The sequence below is a fragment of the Nicotiana tabacum genome, chromosome 24, assembly GCF_000715075.1.
Source record: "Nicotiana tabacum cultivar K326 chromosome 24, ASM71507v2, whole genome shotgun sequence".
NCBI classification, from domain to species: Eukaryota; Viridiplantae; Streptophyta; class Magnoliopsida; order Solanales; family Solanaceae; genus Nicotiana; species Nicotiana tabacum.
Genome location: NC_134103.1, coordinates 87,306,306 through 87,324,847, shown reverse-complemented (window position 1 = coordinate 87,324,847; position 18,542 = coordinate 87,306,306). Strand labels below are relative to the sequence as shown.

Sequence of the window (18,542 nt, the reverse complement as noted above, 5' to 3'; positions counted from 1 at the left end):
ATTTTTATTATTAAGCACCGAAACACTCCCGGGTTGTCCAAAACCCGATCCGAACATACGCCCAAGTCCAAAAGCATCACACAAAATCATTGGAACCGTCAAATCCCGATTTCGGGGTCATTTTCTCAAAATGTTGACCGAATTCAAACTTGGCCTTTTAAAACCAACTTAAGGAACCAAGTGTTCCGATTTCAACCCGAACACTTCCAAATCCCAAACCAACTATCCCCGCAAGTCATAAATTAATAAAAGCACATACAAGGAATTTTATTTAGGGGAACGAGGTTCTAAAAGTAAAAATGACCGGTTGGGTCATTACATTATCACTCCACCTATATAATATCCCAACACACATAACAACAGTGAAAAATAGTGAAATGCCACCCGCATGCCCGCATAATGTCAACAATGGAATGCCACCCTTATACGCCGCATAACAGTAACCCAAATCATACAACAATTCACACAGAATATTATCACAACAGCATAGCATAATCAACTCGTATTTACAAATTGCCCGTCGGCCACAACCTTTCCAAATGTATAACGAAATCAATTAATTTCACAACAGATAGTCACGGCTCAACACAATGTATATAAAATCTCAAAAATAACAACAAGGATGGAAAAGTAACTCAGCAAGAACAACGCCTTCTTTAATCTATATTCTTGGTAAATAGATTAATACCTCTTTTCAAATTTAATTAATTTATTATTTGCAGATGAAAATTCCTTAATGAAATTATTTCCACAAAATGACAACTCAACATAACACAGAATCCATATAAAATTCAAGTGACAATCACACCAAATTATCATATAAAAACAAACTCGGCAAATAAGGAATGAGGCATGACAAATAAAGGATTTAATAAGTGCCAACAATTTCCAAATTAATACATAAAATGTCTAAGACTTTAAACCAATAAAATTTGCATATATAAGCTTGAGTACGTAGTCGTCACCTTGCGTACACGGCTTTCACATTACACAAATGGCACATACGACTCAATGCCAAAGGGGTGATTCACCCACTCAAGGTTATGCAAGATACTTACCTCGACGAAACTAAACCGAGTCTTTAAATGATCTTCGCGAGTGAATCCATATCTGGACGGCTCAAATCTCGATGATTTCCTTGAAAATTCCTCGAAAATAAGATCGCCACAAATCGAGCTTTCTTAATTCAGCTCTTTAGTGGTATGAAAACCTCCCACTACTCTTACAACTTCAATCTACATCAACATAATTCAATTGGACCAATATTAGTAAATTGTCATGACCCGATTTCCCCTCCGTGTGACGTCGTGACGGCGCCTAGTCTCTACAACTAGGTAAGCCTAACATTTGCGGAGTAATAAAATAAAAATATAAATTTAACCAACTATTCAAAAATACACAACAATCCCAAAACCCGGAACATCGTGAATCACAAACTACAGAAGATAACTAGTATCTCTATGCACCAGAGTCTAATAACAGAAGTAAGGAAGGTAAATGACATAGGAGGGAATAGAGGGGGACTCCGAGGTCTGCGGACACGGCAGATATACCTTGAAGTCTCCGTACAGCAGCAAGCACTCTCAGCTAGTAGCGGGGCTGATAAGAAGTACCTGGATCTGCATACAAACATGTACAGAAGAGTAGCATGAGTACACCACAATCGGTACCCAATAAGTGCCAAGCCTAACCTCGGTAGATTAGTAATATGATAATAAAGCAAGGCAAAAATAAAATATCGCAGTAAAATAAAGACTGAAATTTAACAAGAAAGAATTCATAGAAGGTAACAGCTCAATACACAGAAATACAACAGGGGATCTCCCAAGATACCGTCTCGTAGTCCCAAAAGTAAATATGCAGGGGGGTCTCCCAGAATACCGTTCCGTAGTCCCAAAGTAAATATGCAAGACCGGGGGATCTCCCGAAATACCGTTCCGTAGTCCCAAAGTAAATATGCAGTACAAGGGGATCTCCGGAATACCGTTCCATAGTCCCAAAGTAAATATGCAGTACAGGGGGATCTACCAGAATACCGTTCCGTAGTCCCAAAGTAAATATGTAGTACAGGGAATCTTCCGGAATACCGTTCGGTAGTCCCAAAGTAAATATGCAGCGCAAACAATAGAAATACAACTACATCATGAAATCTTACGATTTAGACTAAGTACCAGTCAACGAAGAAATAGGAAATTCACTAAGCATGCTGCACAGAGTTCACATAAGCAGTTAAGACACGTAGACATGTTGTATTAGACTAAACAAGATAGCTACACATATTGGAATAACTCAATTAAGAATGAAAATAGATTGATACTCATTAAAATGGTATAACTCAAAATAAAAGGAAAATAGGTTGCTGCTCAGTAAGAAAATTGGGTTTTTCCACAACTAGCCCGTGTACGTACTCGTCACCTCACATACACGGCGCTCACATATCACAATAATTTCAAATCTTAAGGGGATTTCCCCCGCACAAAGTTAGGCAAGCCACTTACCTCGAACCAAGCTCAATCAATCGATCACAATGCCCTTCCCACGAATATCCTGCTCTGAATGGCCCAAATCTAGCCAAAAGCAATTACATATCACAAATACAACCATAATAGACTCATCTAATTAATAAAATCAATACTTTAACAAAAATTCCGAAATTCATCCTAAAACGTTGACTTGGGACCACGTCTTGGAATCGGGTAAAATTCACAAAATTCGAAAGCCCATTCACTCACGAGTCTAACAATAACAAATTTACTAAAATCCGACACCAAATGGTCCTTCAAATCCACAAATCAAACTTTCCAGATCCCTAGCCTCAAACTCCCAAATTCCACCTTAAATACACACTAACTAGGTAGAAAAACAAATGGGGAAGCAAGATTATTGATCAAAAATAAGCACAAGGGACTTACTTTAAGAAATGCCTCTAAAATGCTCTCAAAAATCGCCCTAAACCGAGTTTGCAAAGTCAAAAATGACAAAAATCACGAAGCCCTTCAGTTTTAAACACTGCCCAGGAATTTCCGCACCTGCGGAGCCTGGTCTCGCACCTGCGCGCCCGCTCGTGCGGAAATGTGGGTGCACCTGCGAAAACGACTAACCTTGGCTGCCTCCGCTTCTGCGACCACTGGTCCGCATCTGCGCTATCGTAGGTGCGGAGAAACCATCGTACATGTTACCTCTGCTGATCTCCACCCCTTCCGCACTTGTGCTCAACCTTCCGCACATGCGGCCTCGCACCTGCGGCTAATACCCTCGCAGGTGCGATCATACCAGCAAAAGACCAAACTTTAGAAATTTCTCAACTTCCATTCCAAGTCCGTTAACCACCTGAAACTCTCCCGAGGCCCCTGGGACATCAACCAAACATACAAACCAATCCTAAAACACCATACGAACTTAGTCGAGCCCTCAAACCACATCAAACAACGCTAAAATCACAAATCATCCTCTGATTCAAACTTAAAGAACTTGAAACTTCTAAATTCGATAACCGATGCCGAAACCAACCAAACCACGTTCGATTGACCCCAAATTTTGTACACAAGGCATATTCAACATTACGGACCTACTCCAATTTCCGAAATTGGAATCCGACACTGATATCAAAAAGTCCACTACCGGTCAAAATCTCCAAAAATTCAACTTTCGTCATTTCAAGCCTAAATAAGCTACGGACTTCCAAAATACAATCTGAACACGCCCCTAAGTCAAAAATCACCTAACGGAGCTAACAAAGCCGACGGAATTCCATTCCGGAGTCGTCTTCACCCAGTTCTGACTACGGTCCAAATCCTAAGGCTTAAACCTCCATTTAGGGACTAAGTGTCCCAAAACACTCCAAAAACTGTAATGAAACCTCCCGGCAAGTCACAATAGCAGAAAAAGATATGGGAGAAGCAGTAAATAGGAGATTGGGGCTATTACTCTCAAAACGACCGATCGGGTCGTTACATTCTCCCCTTCTGAAAACAATCGTTCGTCCTCGAACGAGCATAGAGACATACCTGAAGTGGTGAAAAGATGAGGATAATGGCTGTGCATATCCTGCTCGGTCTCCCAAGTCGCTCCTCGACCGGCTTTCCCCTCCACTGAACCTTCACGGAAGCAATGTTCTTTGACCTTAGCTTTCTGACCTGCCTATCTAAAATAGCCACTAGCTCTTCAACATAAGATAGATCCTTGTCCAATTGGACTGAGCTGAAATCTAATACGTGAGATGAATCACCGTGATACTTTCGGAGCATCAAAACATGAAATACCGGATGAACTCCTACTAAGCTGGGAGGTAAGGCAAGCTCATAAGCAACCTCTCCAACATGCTGCAACACCTCAAAAGGACCAATGAACCTTGGACTCAGCTTGCCCTTCTTTCCAAATCTCATAACGCCCTTCATAGGAGAATCCCGGAGCAAGACCCGCTCTCCAACCATGAATGAAACATCGCGAACCTTTCGGTCCGTGTAACTCTTCTGTCTGGACTGGGCTGTGCAAAGTCTATCCTGAATCACCTTAACCTTTTCCAAGGCATCCTGAACCAAGTCCATACCCAATAATCTGGCCTCACCTGGCTCGAACCAACCCACTAGGGACCGACACCGCCTACCATACAGAGCCTTATACGGTGCCATCTGAATGCTGGACTGATAACTGTTATTGTAAGCAAACTCCGCAAGTGGCAAGAACTGATCCCAAGCACCCCCAAAATCTATCGCACACCTACAAAGCATATCCTCCAGTATCTGAATAGTGCGCTCGGACTGTCCATCCGGCTGAGGGTAAAATATTGTGCTCAACTCAACCCGAGTACCCAACTCATATTATACGGTTCTCTAGAACCTTGATGTAAACTACATACCCTGGTCAGATATGATAGATGCCGGTACGCCATGAAGCCTGACGATCTCGCGGATGTAAATTCGAGCTAGCTACTCGAAAGAATAGGTAGTCATCACATGAATAAAATGATCTGACTTGGTCAGCCTATCTACAATAACCCAAACTGCATCAAACTTCCGTTGAGTCCGTGGGAGTCCAACAACGAAGTCCATAGTGATCTGCTCCCATTTTCACTCCGAAAATCTCTATCTTCTGAAGCAACCCACCAGGTCGCTGATACTCATACTTCACCTACTGGCAATTTAGACATCTAGCTGCAATACTCTACTATGTCCTTCTTCATCCTCCTCCAACAATAATGTTGCCTCAGGTCCTGATATATCTTCGTGGCACCCGGATGAATGGAGTACTGTGAGATGTGAGCCTCTTGGAGAATCAACTCAAGCAAACCATCCACATTAGGCACACATAGCCTGCCCTGCATCCTCAATGCACTATCATCCCCAATAGTGACCTCCTTAGCATTACCCTCTGGACCGTGTCCTTAAGGACAAGTAGATGGGGGGTCATCATACTGACGCTCCTTGATACAATCATAAAGAGAAGACCGAGAGACCACACAAGCCAATACTCGACTCGGCTCAGAAATATCCAATCTCACAAACTGGATGGCTAAGGCCTGAACATCCAACGCCATGGGCCTCTCTGCTACAGGTAGATACACTACGCTCCCCAAACTCTCTGTCCAGCGACTCAAAGCATCGGCCACCATATTGTCCTTCCCAGGGTGGTACAAAATGGTGATATCATAATCTTTAAGCAGCTCCAACCACCTCCTATGACGCAAATTAAGATCCTTCTGCTTGAACAGATGCTGCAACTCCGGTGATCGGTGTAAATCTCATAAGGAACACCGTACAAATAATGCCGCCAAATCTTCAAGGAATGAACAATAGCTGCTAACTCAAGGTCGTGGACAGGATAGTTCTTTTCATGCACCTTCAGCTATCTGGACGTGTAAGCAATCACCCTACCGTCCTGCATCAACACCGCGTAGAGACCAATCTGCGAGGCATCACAATATATAGTATAAGACCCCGAACCTGTAGGCAATACCAATACTAGGGTTGTAGTCAAAGCTGTCTTGAGCTTCTGAAAGCTCTCCTCACATTCCTCTGTCCACCTGAACGGAGCACCCTTCTGGGTTAGCCTGGTCATAGGTGCTGCAATAGATTAGAATCCCTCAACGAACTGATGGTAATACCCCGCCAAACCAAGAAAACTCTGAATCTCCGTAGCTGAGGACGGTTTGGGCCAACTCTGCACTGCTTCAATCTTCTTCGAATCCACCTGGATCCCATCACTCGATACTATATGACCCAAGAATGCCACTAAGTCTAGCCAAAACTCACACTTTGAAAATTTTGCATATAACTTATTTTCTCTCAAGGTCTGAAGCGCAGTCCTCGGGTGTTGCTCATGATCTTCCCGAGTCCGGGAGTACACCAGAATGTCATCAATAAATACTATGACGAATGAGTCAAGATAAGGCCGGAACACACTGTGCATCAAGTGCATAAAAGCTGCTGGGGCATTGGTCAGCCCAAAAGACATAACAAGAAACTCATAGTGACCATATCTGGTCCTGAAAGTAGTCTACATGATATCTAGCTCCCGAATCTTCAACTGATGATATCCTGAATGTAAGTCAATCTTGGAAAAACACTCTAGCACCCTGTAACTGATCAAATAAGTCATCAATACGAGGCAATGGATACGTATTCTTCACTGTGACTTTGTTCAACTAGCGGTAATCAATACACATCCGCATAGAACCATCCTTCTTATTTACAAATAAGACAGGAGCACCCCAAGGTGACATACTGGGCCGAATAAAGCCCTTATCAAGCAAATCTTGTAACCGCTCCTTCAAATCCTTCAATTCAGGAGGAGCCATACGATATGGAGGAATAGAGATGGGCTGAGTGCCCGGCAACAAATCAATGCCAAAATCAATATCTCTGTCGGGTGGCATGCCCAGAAGATCAGCGGGAAATACATCTGGAAAATCCCTCACTACTGGGACTGACTCAACTGTAGGGGTATCAATACTGACATCTCTCACATAAGCTAGATACGCGTCATACTCCTTCTCAACCATTCGTTGAGCTTTAAGAAATGAAATAACTCTGGTGGGATATACTATAAGGTACCTCTCCACTCTAATCGCGGTAAACCTGGCATAGCCAGCGTCACAGTTTTGGCGTGACAATCAAGAATAGCATAATGAGGCAACAACCAGTCCATGCCCAAAATAATATCAAAGTCCACCATGCTGAGCAATAATAAATCGGCTCTGGTCTCAAAACCACTAAGAACAATCAAACACGACTGATACACGCGGTCCACAACAAGAGAATCTCCCACAGGAGTAGACACATAAACAGGGGAACTCAAAGAATCCCGAGATACGCCCAAATACGGGACAAAATAAGAGGACACATAGGAATATATAGATCCTGGGTCAAATAATACCGACGCATCTCTATGATAGACTAGAACAATACCTGTAATGACAGAATTAGAAGCAACTACCTCTGTACGAGCAGGAAGGGCATAATATTTGGCCTGGCCTCCCCCTCTAGGGAGACCTCTACCTACCCGGCCTCTACCTCGAGCTGGCTGAGCAGATGGGGTGGCAGCTGGTACTTTAATGGCACGTTGTGGCTAAGAAGTCTGTGGAGGTGCACCCCTCCTAAATCTGGGGCAATCCCTCACTATATGACGAGTGTCGCCACACTCAAAACAAGCTCTGGGAGGGTGTGGCTGCTGTGACTGGCTCTGGCCTGATCTGCTAGACTGGCCGCTAGGAACACCCCATGCAAGAGGCACACTAGATACTGGCGGTGCATAATAAGGCTCCTGGGCCTAGAAGGTACCAAAATACCACTGGCGGCTGGAACAGCTGAATGGACGGGGCGACTCACATAACCCCTATCATGGCGAGCTGCTGGGGCACGAGCACCAGAATAAGAACCAGTCTCTCGAGACCTCTTGGCCTCCCTCTCCTCTCTATCCTGAGCAAGCATGCCCTCCAATCTCCTGGCGATACTCACAACCTGCTGATAAGAAATATCCATCTCCAACTCCCTGGCCATACTAATCCGGATGCTGGGGTGGAGCCCCTCAATAAACCGTCGAACCCTCTCTCGAACTGTGGAAACCAAGGCCGGTGCATGTCGGGCCAAATCACTGAAACGAACTGCATACTCTGATACAGTCATAGCACCCTGGTGCAGCTGCTCAAACTCTGCGCGTCATGAGTCCCTGAGGCTCTGAGGGACACTCTCTCTCAAAAACATGTCCGAGAACTGAGTCCATGTAAGTGAAGATGCCTCAGCTGGACTACTCAACTCATAAGCACGCCACTACTGATAGGCTACTCCTCTAAGCTGGAATGTAGTAAAAGAAACCCCGCTCGTCTTCGCTATGCCCATAGTACGGAGAATACGATGACACTCCTCCAGAAAACCCTGAGCATCATTTGTAGCCAATCCGCTGAAGGTAGGTGGGTGGTACTTCTTGTACCTCTCAAGTCTGAGCTGCTCCACCTCAGAAGTTATTGCCCTAACCTCGGGCTGAGCTGGAGCTACCGGCTGCATTGGTACAATCTTTGGAACCTAGTCGACCTGAACCCGTTGCTCTGGAGTACTGGCGACGAGAGTTTGTGCTCCTCCCCCGATCTGAGATGTGGCAGGAGCAAGTGGAATCAAACCAGCCTGAGCTAAGGTCCTGAACATGCTCAGAAACTGGGCTAGAGTCTCCTGGAGTGCTGGTGCCGAAACAGGTACCTCAGGTGTCTGCCCTCCAGTTGGAGCTACTAGGGGCTCCTCTGTAGCAGCTCGTGCGGGTGCTCTGGCTGCACCACGTGGACGTCCTCGGCCTCTACCCCGGCCCCGGCCTCTCGCGGCTCTAGCAGGGGTGCGGGTGCCTGTTCATCAGATCCGCCTGTACGTGTCCTCACCATCTGTGAGAGAATAGAATACAGAAGTTTAGAATTTTGAAGTCAAACATTTCGCACGACAAAGAATCAAAGAAGTGAAATTGTTTTCCTATTAGTTTCATAGCCTCCCGAAGATAAATACAGACGTCTTTGTACCGATCCGCGAGACTCTACTAAACTTGCTTGTGACTCACGACACCTATGAACATAGAGCTCTGATACCAACTTGTCACAACCCGATTTTCCCTCCGTGTGACATCGTGATGGCACCTAGTCTCTACAACTAGGTAAGCCTAACATTTGCGGAATAATGAAATGAAAATATAAATTTAACCAACTATTCAAAAATACACAACAATCCCAAAATCTGGAATATCGTGAATCACAAACTACAGAAGGAAACTAGTATCTTTATGCACCAGAGTCTAATAACAGAAGTAAGGAAGGTAAATGACATAGGAGGGAATAGAGAGGGACTCTGAGGTCTGCAGACGCGGCAGATATACCTTGAAGTCTCCATACAGAAACAAGCACTCTCAGCTAGTAGCGGGGTTGATAAGAAGTACCTGGATCTGCACACAAAACATGTGCAGAAGATTAGTATGAGTACACCACAATCGGTACCCAATAAGTGCCAACCTAACCTCGGTAGAGTAGTGACGAGATCAGGTCCGGGCCCTACTGGAATATGATAATAAAGCAAGGCAAAAATAAAATATCGCACTAAAATAAAGACTAAAATTTAACAAGAAAGAATTCATAGAAGGTAACAGCTCAATACACAGAAATACAATAGGGGATCTCCCGAGATACCGTCTCGTAGTCTCAAACATAAATGTGCAAGGAGGTCTCCCGGAATACCGTTCCGTAGTCCCAAAGTAAATATGCAAGATAGGGGGATCTCCCAAAATACCATTCCGTAGTCCCAAATTAAATATGCAATACAAGGTGATCTCTCGGAATACCGTTCCGTAGTCCCAAAGTAAATATGCAGCACAGGGGGATCTACCGGAATACCATTCCGTAGTCCCAAAGTAAATATGTAGTACAGGGGATCTCCCAGAATACCGTTCGGTAGTCCCAAAGTAAATATGCAAGACAGGGGGATCTCCCGAAATACCGTTCCGTAGTCCAAAAGTAAATATGCAGTACAAGGGGATCTACCGGAATACCGTTCCGTAGTCCCAAAGTAAATATGCAATGCAAACAATAGGAATACAACTACATCACAAAATCTTACGATTTAGACTAAGTACCACTCAAGGAAGAAACAGGAAATTCACTAAGCATGCTGCACAGAGTTCACATAAGCAGTTAAGACACGTAGACATGTTGTATTAGACTAAACAGGATAGCTACATATATTGGAATAACTCAATTAAGAATGAAAATAGATTGATACTCATTAAAATGGTATAACTCAAAATAAAAGGAAAACAGGTTGCTGCTTAGTAAGAAAATCGGGTTTTTCCACAACTAGCTCGTGCACGTACTCGTCACCTCACGTACACGGCGCTCACATATCACAATAGTTCCAAATCTTAAGGGGATTTTCCCCACACAAAGTTAGGCAAGACACTTACCTCGAACCAAACTCAATCAATTGGTCACAATGCCCTTCCCACGAATATCCGGCTCCGAATGGCCCAAATCTAGCCAAAAACAATTACATATCACAAATACAACCATAATAGACTCATCTAATTAATGAAATCAATACTTTAACAAAAATTCCGAAATTCGTCCTAAAAAGTCGACCCGAGCCCACGTCTCGGAATCGGGTAAAATTCACAAAATTCGAAAGCCCATTCACTCACGAGTCTAACCATAACAAATTTACTAAAATCCGACACCATATGGTCCTTCAAATCCATAAATCAAACTTTCCAAATTTCTAGCCTCAAACTCTAAAATTTCACCTTAAATACACACTAACTAGGTGGGAAAACAAATGGGGAAGCAAGATTATTGATCAAAAATAAGCACAAGGGACTTACCTCAAGAAATGCCTCGAAAATGCTCTCAAAACTCGCCCTAAACCGAGTTTGCAAAGTCAAAAATGACAAAACTCACGAAGCCCTTCGGTTTTAAACACTGCCCAGGCATTTTCGCACCTGCGGAGCCTGGTCTCGCACCTGCGCGCCCGCTGGTGCGGAAATGTGGGCGCACCTGCGAAAACGACTAACCTTGGTTGCCTCCGCTTCTGCGACCACTGGTCCGCATCTGTGCTATCGCAGGTGCCGAGAAACCATCGCACCTGCGACCTCTGCTGATCTCCACCCCTTTCGAACCTGCACTCAACCTTCCGCACATGCGGCCTCGCACCTGCGGCTAATACCCTCGCAGGTGCGATCATACCAGCAAAAGACCAAACTTCAGAAATTTCTCAACTTCCATTCCAAGTCCGTTAACCACCCGAAACTCACCTGAGGCCCCTGGGACATCAACCAAATATACAAACCAATCCTAAAATACCATACGAACTTAGTCGAACCCTCAAACCACATCAAACAATGCTAAAATCACAAATCATCCTTCGATTCAAACTTAAAGAACTTGAAACTTCTAAATTCGACAACCGATGCCGAAACCAACCAAACCACGTCTGATTGACCCCAAATTTTGCACACAAGGTATATTTATCATTACGGACCTATTCCAACTTCCGAAAATTAGAATCTGACCCCGATATCAAAAAGTTCACTACCGGTCAAAATCTCCAAAAATTCGAGTTTCGCCATTTCAAGCCTAAATAAGCTACGGACCTCCAAAACACAATCCGGACACGCCCCTAAGTCAAAAATCACCTAACGGAGCTAACAGAACCGACAGAATTCCATTTTGGAGTCGTCTTCACCCAATTCCGATTACGGTCCAAATCCTAAGGTTTAAACCTCCGTTTAGGGACTAAGTGTCCCAAAACACTCCAAAAACTGTAACGAAACCTCCCGGCAAGTCCCAATAGCAGAAAAAAATATGGGAGAAGCAGTAAATAGGGGATCGGGGCTATTACTCTCAAAACGACTGGCCGGGTCGTTACATAAACAAATTTCCAAATTTTTTATCATTTAGGCATTTTATCAAACACCTAGAGTACATAGCATTTTACGATCTCTAGTAATAGTATTTCTTCATTCAACAATCCCTCCTTCCCACCAACAAGAGATACTAAACTATCCTTTGTCTACAAACAATCTTCTTTAGCACCATTAAAATCATCAATGAACTCACATCCACCCAATTGTTGCTAATTAATTCATTACAAAATCTCTACAACACCCAATAATCTAGTTTACGTATTTATGGCTTCCAAGCACCATCCAATAAGTGCTAATACTTATTTCTTGCTCACATACTCATAATAAATCCATGCATATATGTCTAAGGGTGTAAGATTAACTTTTGGAAGAAATCTTGCCAAAACCCTCTTTTGAGTTCCTGAAGAAATTTTTGAAGATCTAAGAATTTCATGGTGGATTGAGTTAGTTTTAGAGTGGAAATGATAAAATAAAATACCAAATTAGTAGGTATTACTCACCTTAGAGATGCAGGGAGTTGGAGGTCTTAAGAGAGTGAATGAAACCCCCAAAATTCGGTCAAGAGGAATGGGGGAAAATGAACCCCAAAGCGAGTATATAATATTTCGAGCGCCACAGGTGGCGTGTGGTGCTGCATGTGGCCCTGTTTCCAGAACCTCAAAAATCTCAGCGCCAGGGCTAGCGCCCCACACAAAATTATTGTGCGCTGGTGACCGAAAATCTATCTATTTCGCTCGGGTCAAGGTTATTTAGGAAACCGTCACTTTCACACAAGATTTATTCAAGAATTTCCCCGAGGTACCAAACCTCAAAATCACAAATCACGTATGGATTCAAGCCTAAGAAACTTATGAACTTCTGAATTCCAAATTCTACATTCGATGCCGAAACATATCAAATCAATCCGGAATGACTTCAAATTTTGCACACGAGTCATCAATGTCATAATAGAGCTGTTTCAAATTTCTAAAATCGAAATCCGACCTCGTTATCAACCAATCAACTTACGGTCGAATTTATGAATATTTCAAGAACTTCATTTTCCAACTTTTCGCCGAAATGTGCCTAATTGTCCTACGGACTTCCAAATACCAATCCGGACATACGCCTAATTGTGAAATCACCATATGAAGTTATTAACATCATCACAATTCCATTCCGGAGTCGTTTGCTCAAAAGTCAAACTTCGATCAACTATTTTCATTCAAGCTTCAAAATTAAGAATTATTCTTTCAATCTCATTCTGAGTCTTCCGAAAACCAAACTCGACCCTCTATACAAGTCATAGCACATATTATGAAGTTGCTCGAGACCTTAAGTCGTTGAACGGGATGTAAATTCTCAGAACGACAAGTCTGGTCGTTACATTCTCCCCTTATTAAACATATATTCGTCCTCGAACATGCCAAGAATTATTCTGAGGACTTCAATTTACTGAGTGCATTTACTATACATATATTCGCGGGTAGTCCTACGTCACCGCAATTGTCATAAATCTGACAACACCATCTTAGTTGAGATTATTTCTCATGTTTACACTTATAAGCCTTAAAATCAAATTTCTTACACTTCAGTAATTTTCCAAAATACATGATTTTTCACATCAACATACGGTATTAGATTCAACCGGCTGTAGCAACTCGTGCCTACTCTCGCACGGCACATTCATATAGCGTGACACATCATACATAGGCCCGTAATAATAACTCTGGCCACAATGGTTGCCCATAATCAATTTCAGCGCTGACAATTAAATTTTATCTCACTTATTTACTTATTAATATGGGTACACATGCAAAATGCATATTCTAAGACTAATACTATATTAAAATCACGAAACCCTTTAACGAAATATTATCATCTTTTTTTACCCTTCAAATTCAAAATTATAATTTTATTTTATTTTTCTAATATTTAGGAATTTGATATCAAGTAAAATTTTAATTATTAAATTTTTTTCTTATTTGAAAAAGTAATTAACACCAAAAAATAAAAAATTTCAAGTTGACACCTAAATTGGAGAAATCAAAGTAGGAAACTAAATATCGTGCACTTTGAACTCTATTAGGTTTAGGAGTCTTCATTATGAGTATAAGCGAATTGGATTTTAAATATTTTTCTTTTATGAAAAAAATATCCTTTGAATTTTGGAAGGGTTGCTTCCCTTCCTTCTCCAAGGAAGTTCAACAGAGGAGGAACAAAAGGCCTTTTACAATATTAATTATAATAACAATCATCCAGAATTAAAAATTACACTTTCTATAAGTTTTGATTTTTATTTATAACGTAAATAAGTAATTTTAATTTATGCATTATATTTAAAGATTATTACATTTAAATTTTATAATAATCACTAGGCTACACATGCGAAACACGTACTCTATAACTAGTTTAAATTTTTTTAAAAACGAATGACATGTACTAAACCAACAAAAAAAAAATTATGAGTAAAGATAAGATTTTGAAGAATATGTCAACTATATGTATGATCATTAATTTACAATGAAAAAGAAAATAATGAACAAAACAAAGTGAAAAAACGCTATTAATGCGCATTTGTATAATTGTATTCATATATACATAATACATACATCAAATAGATCAATAATTTAAGTCTTTTGAATAGAGAGTTACATCATTCACAACAAACAATAGAAAAGAAATATATGTTGAAGCAAAAATTATTCTCATTCCAAACTAGCTAGTGCTTAATTTGCTACAAACTATACGTCAACATTATACAAAACATTTACACCTATTATGAACCACAAATCTTCCCCCATTACACGAGAAATTAATTAAGAAAAAGAGATCGAGCCTAATTAATGTTTAAAATTGAAAAGATAAATCAGCAAATTCAACAGGTCCCACCATCATATCCAAAAAATGGTGATGATTATTGGTAGAATTAAAGTTAAGTAGAACAGAAGAATCTTCATCAGTTGGAGAATCACAGATCATTTGAGAAACTTTAGGAAAAGTTTTGCATGTGTGATGACCATAGTACGTGACTCGAAATAGTGGCGGATTTTCTTGGATTCTTTGCACTTGTTTGTTTGCTTCGCATCCTTGATCAAATTTATGAGTGCACCTAAAGTAGTTCCTGCATATTTTATTCATATGTCAATCACTATAATTTTCCAAAAACATAAAGAAATTATATATATACAGGTAACTAAAATACGGCTTTCTTGATTATCGACAATTGTGCTTTAAAAAGTGTATGTTTTGGTAAATAACGTTACTATGAAAGATAGCAGGTATATACAGATATGTGTGTATTTTAATAAAAGTATATATTTTGAACGGCATCCTAAGACTCAAATTTTAGTCAATTGCATCTAAATATATGGGTGAAATTAGACATTGAGCGTGCAAATTAGCCCGGACACTATTGTTATAAAAAAAATATTTTTATGCTTAAAAAAAAGTGAAGGTGGTGACTCAAACCTTGGATATTTGGCATTGAGAATGTGCTTCTGACCGTATTTTCTCCATGCATGGCCATCATCCACTAAAGTTGAGGTTTCTTTAATTGTTGTCTCTAAAGTTTTCCTGTATCAAAAGGTTGAAAAAATCATTTGTTAGAAACTTATATTAAACCTAAAATTTCACTCATCTTAAACTTTCCTAGAAACAGTACCAGGATCAAATTACCCTTGTAAATTATTAGTACATCACTGTTGAACAACAATTCTAAAATAAAACCCATTTTTTTATACCAAAATGCTCTTAAAATATTGTCTTTCACAATTTTGTATTTCTAGATTGAGTTAAAGTACAAAACTGTCAATGGGCATCGAGGAATCCAACCAAATTTCCTACAGTTTCATTTTCACCAACCAACTTTCCTTCTAGTTAACTAATAGCCCATTTGATCCAATTTCTTTTTGGTCAAAAGTAATTTTTTTGCCAAAAGTAATTTTTTTCTAAAATTTGTGTTTTTGGCTAAGCTCTTACGAGGAAAAAAGCGTTTTTAAGTACGTAGAAGCATAAACATTTTTTGAGAAGCAGAAAAAAATATTTCTTTTCAAAATTGCTTTTTCAAAAATACTTTTGAGAAAAATATACTTAGTAACACTTTTAAAATATTGGTCAAACACTAATTGTTGCTAAAAAATATTTTTAAATTAATTAGTCAAATATAATTTGTTTCTCACTTAAAGCACTTTTAAAAAAAATTGAGAAAAATATTTTTTAAAATAAGATACTTTTAAAAGCGTGGCCAAACATTCTATAAAATAAGACGTACATGACTACTAGACAGTCAAATCTAGGGGTGTCAATAGATATTTAAAAATCGACTAAACTGACCGAACCGAACGGTACCGAACCGATTTTTAGGTTTCTTTTAATAAAACTGTAGGTTTTTATATAAATGTATAATCGTACCGATAATTAGGGTAGTTTTTATTTTATAAAAATAAACCAAAAAAATACCGAACCGTACCGAATAAATTTACATGTGAAAAATATATTTATATATTAATTTTTAAAATAATAAAGCATTAAATTTTTCCTTGGGTATTGGAATTATGAAAACTATTATAAGCCGACATGTAATTAAACTCAAAATCCTGATTCTCAAACCGATTATGTTACTCCTATTGAAACTAAATTATTTTCAACATATTCACTGGCAAGACACAAGGTATTGTAGCGATTATAAGTAGCAAACTACAATGTATTAAATATGTTTCATTTCGTATGATTTAGATTTATCTTTTTGAATATTTAATCTTCTATAGATTTTATTCTTGAGTCACAGTCCCAGTTTGGTTAATATCTTTCCACTCATGTGATTTATATTTTTTTATATTAATTTGCTTAATTTTTTTTACGCTATTACAGAATAGTTGATGGATCTATACTCTAGCCATCTTTCATATTTTCTTAATTCATCACCCTTTATATGTAAAAATATCTAGAGAGTTTTGCTAAGTACTATAAAAATAAGTATGTTATTGCATTCTACTTCTACTAGTGACTTTTACATGATATTTAAAAAATACCGAAAATTAACTGTACAAATACCGAATAAAAAACGATATGATTGGGACGATTTCAAAAAGTCTAATTTTGGTCATATATAATAGAATAATTCAAAAATTGATATAATACAAATTTTACAAAATAACCGACCGAACAGAACCATTGACATCCCTAGTCAAATCAATAGAACTTGCTAAAACGTGTGTCACTACTCGTAAAAAGCCTATAATACCCTATAAGATACCGAGTTATAAGTACTTGTTCATTTATTCCATTTCACATGTCCCAGCTTTTCTTTCTAGTTTATTTCAAAATAATACTAGTAACAACTTTCTATATATATATATTTAAAAGCTTTTAATTTAAAATTTTCGTTTTTACTTTTAACAACATGCTTTCGTAGCGATAAAAATATTATAGTTCTCTCTCTCTCTCTCAATTTATGTGACACCTGTTTTAAAAATATTTTTTCTTACCGAGTATCTACCGAAAAGAACTTGTCTACCTCACACAAAATAGGGATAAGGTCTATGCATGTATGTTCTACCCTCTCCAAAGTCCAATTGTGGAATCATACGGATATGTTGTTATTGTGTTATCTCAATTTATATACTCTATCTGTTTCAATTTAGATGACACTCTTTCTTAATTAGTATGTTTCAAAAATAATGCAACATTTCTACAATTGAAAATAATTGAACTTTAAACTCTCCATTTTACTCATTTTACCCTTAATAAGAAGTTTTTATAGCCACACAGATGTTATGGTCCCACAAAATTTTTACCCCTTAAGCTTTTAAGGTCACAAGTTTCAAAAAAAAAAAAAAATTCTTAAAACTTTGTGCCGAGTCAAACTATCTAAATTAAAACGAATGAAATAACACTTTTTTCTTTTTATTCCATCCGAATAAAAAATGACACACTCCTATAATTAAATATAATTTATTTTAAATTTTTTATTATATTCTTAATTAGATAATTTATAGTCATATTTCTAAGGATGGTTTTAAATCAAAGCTTCAAAACAAATTTATGCTCAACCAAATACTATCATATAAAATGAATTCGAAATACTAAGAATAGTAAAATCACCTTCTTTTGTAGCGTCCTCGTCGATCTTTCAATGACGAAGTCTTGCAACTACCACTTGAGTCTTCAGTTGACTTCACAATTTGAGAAACTTCACTGCATTCGTTAGATCTTAGTATCGATAAAGTCTCACAGAATGAACTCATGATTTTGCCCACCAAATCCTCAGTCAATACATCTCCGGCATCTGCTTCGGGTTTCTTTATCATTTCTCTTAGCCGGCGCGTGAGTTCCCGGCCGCGATTCAACTTTTCAGTTACCTTTTCCAGATCAGACTGTGTGTAATTTTCAGACTCCATTTATTACTACGTTGCTATTTGATGAATTAATTAACTAACACTGAGAAACAAGTGAAGAGACGTGAAGGCTTCATTTATAAGTAAAAGGATTGATTAAACTTTAAAGGAAAGTTGCTTGGAAAATTCGTCCTTAGCTTGTGGAAAGACAAAACCCACGCGCATTGATTGAGATCGTTTGTTTATTTACTGTTGTGATTAGACAGTTTTGGTTCTGGTTCTTGAACCTACAACTATATTGGGTCACTTTTACAATTAAAATCAAAAGTCGAATTAAAAATTTAT

General features: G+C 39.2%; 1 protein-coding gene across 1 annotated transcript; it reads right to left on the bottom strand.

The window, feature by feature from the left end:
* Positions 1-14,412: 14,412 nt before the first annotated feature.
* Positions 14,413-18,327, bottom strand: LOC107812348 (WRKY DNA-binding transcription factor 70-like). The gene is made up of 3 exons (XM_016637407.2): positions 17,965-18,327; positions 15,331-15,435; positions 14,413-14,983 (listed from the first exon to the last, which is right to left on the bottom strand). Exons 1-3 carry the CDS (start codon positions 18,258-18,260, stop codon positions 14,710-14,712), a joined length of 675 nt encoding a protein of 224 aa, XP_016492893.1. The 5' UTR covers positions 18,261-18,327; the 3' UTR covers positions 14,413-14,709.
* Between the last annotated feature and the right edge of the window lie 215 nt (positions 18,328-18,542).

Bases quoted from the DNA above. Each gene is read 5' to 3' on its own strand.
- LOC107812348 (XM_016637407.2), bottom strand. From the start codon at position 18,260: ATGGAGTCTGAAAATTACACACAGTCTGATCTGGAAAAGGTAACTGAA. The intron at 15,436-17,964 runs GTGATTTTACTA...CTTTTGATACAG, and splicing joins CGAGGACGCTACAAAAGAAG to GAAAACTTTAGAGACAACAA. The intron at 14,984-15,330 runs GTTTGAGTCACC...TAAAATATGCAG, and splicing joins CTCAATGCCAAATATCCAAG to GAACTACTTTAGGTGCACTC.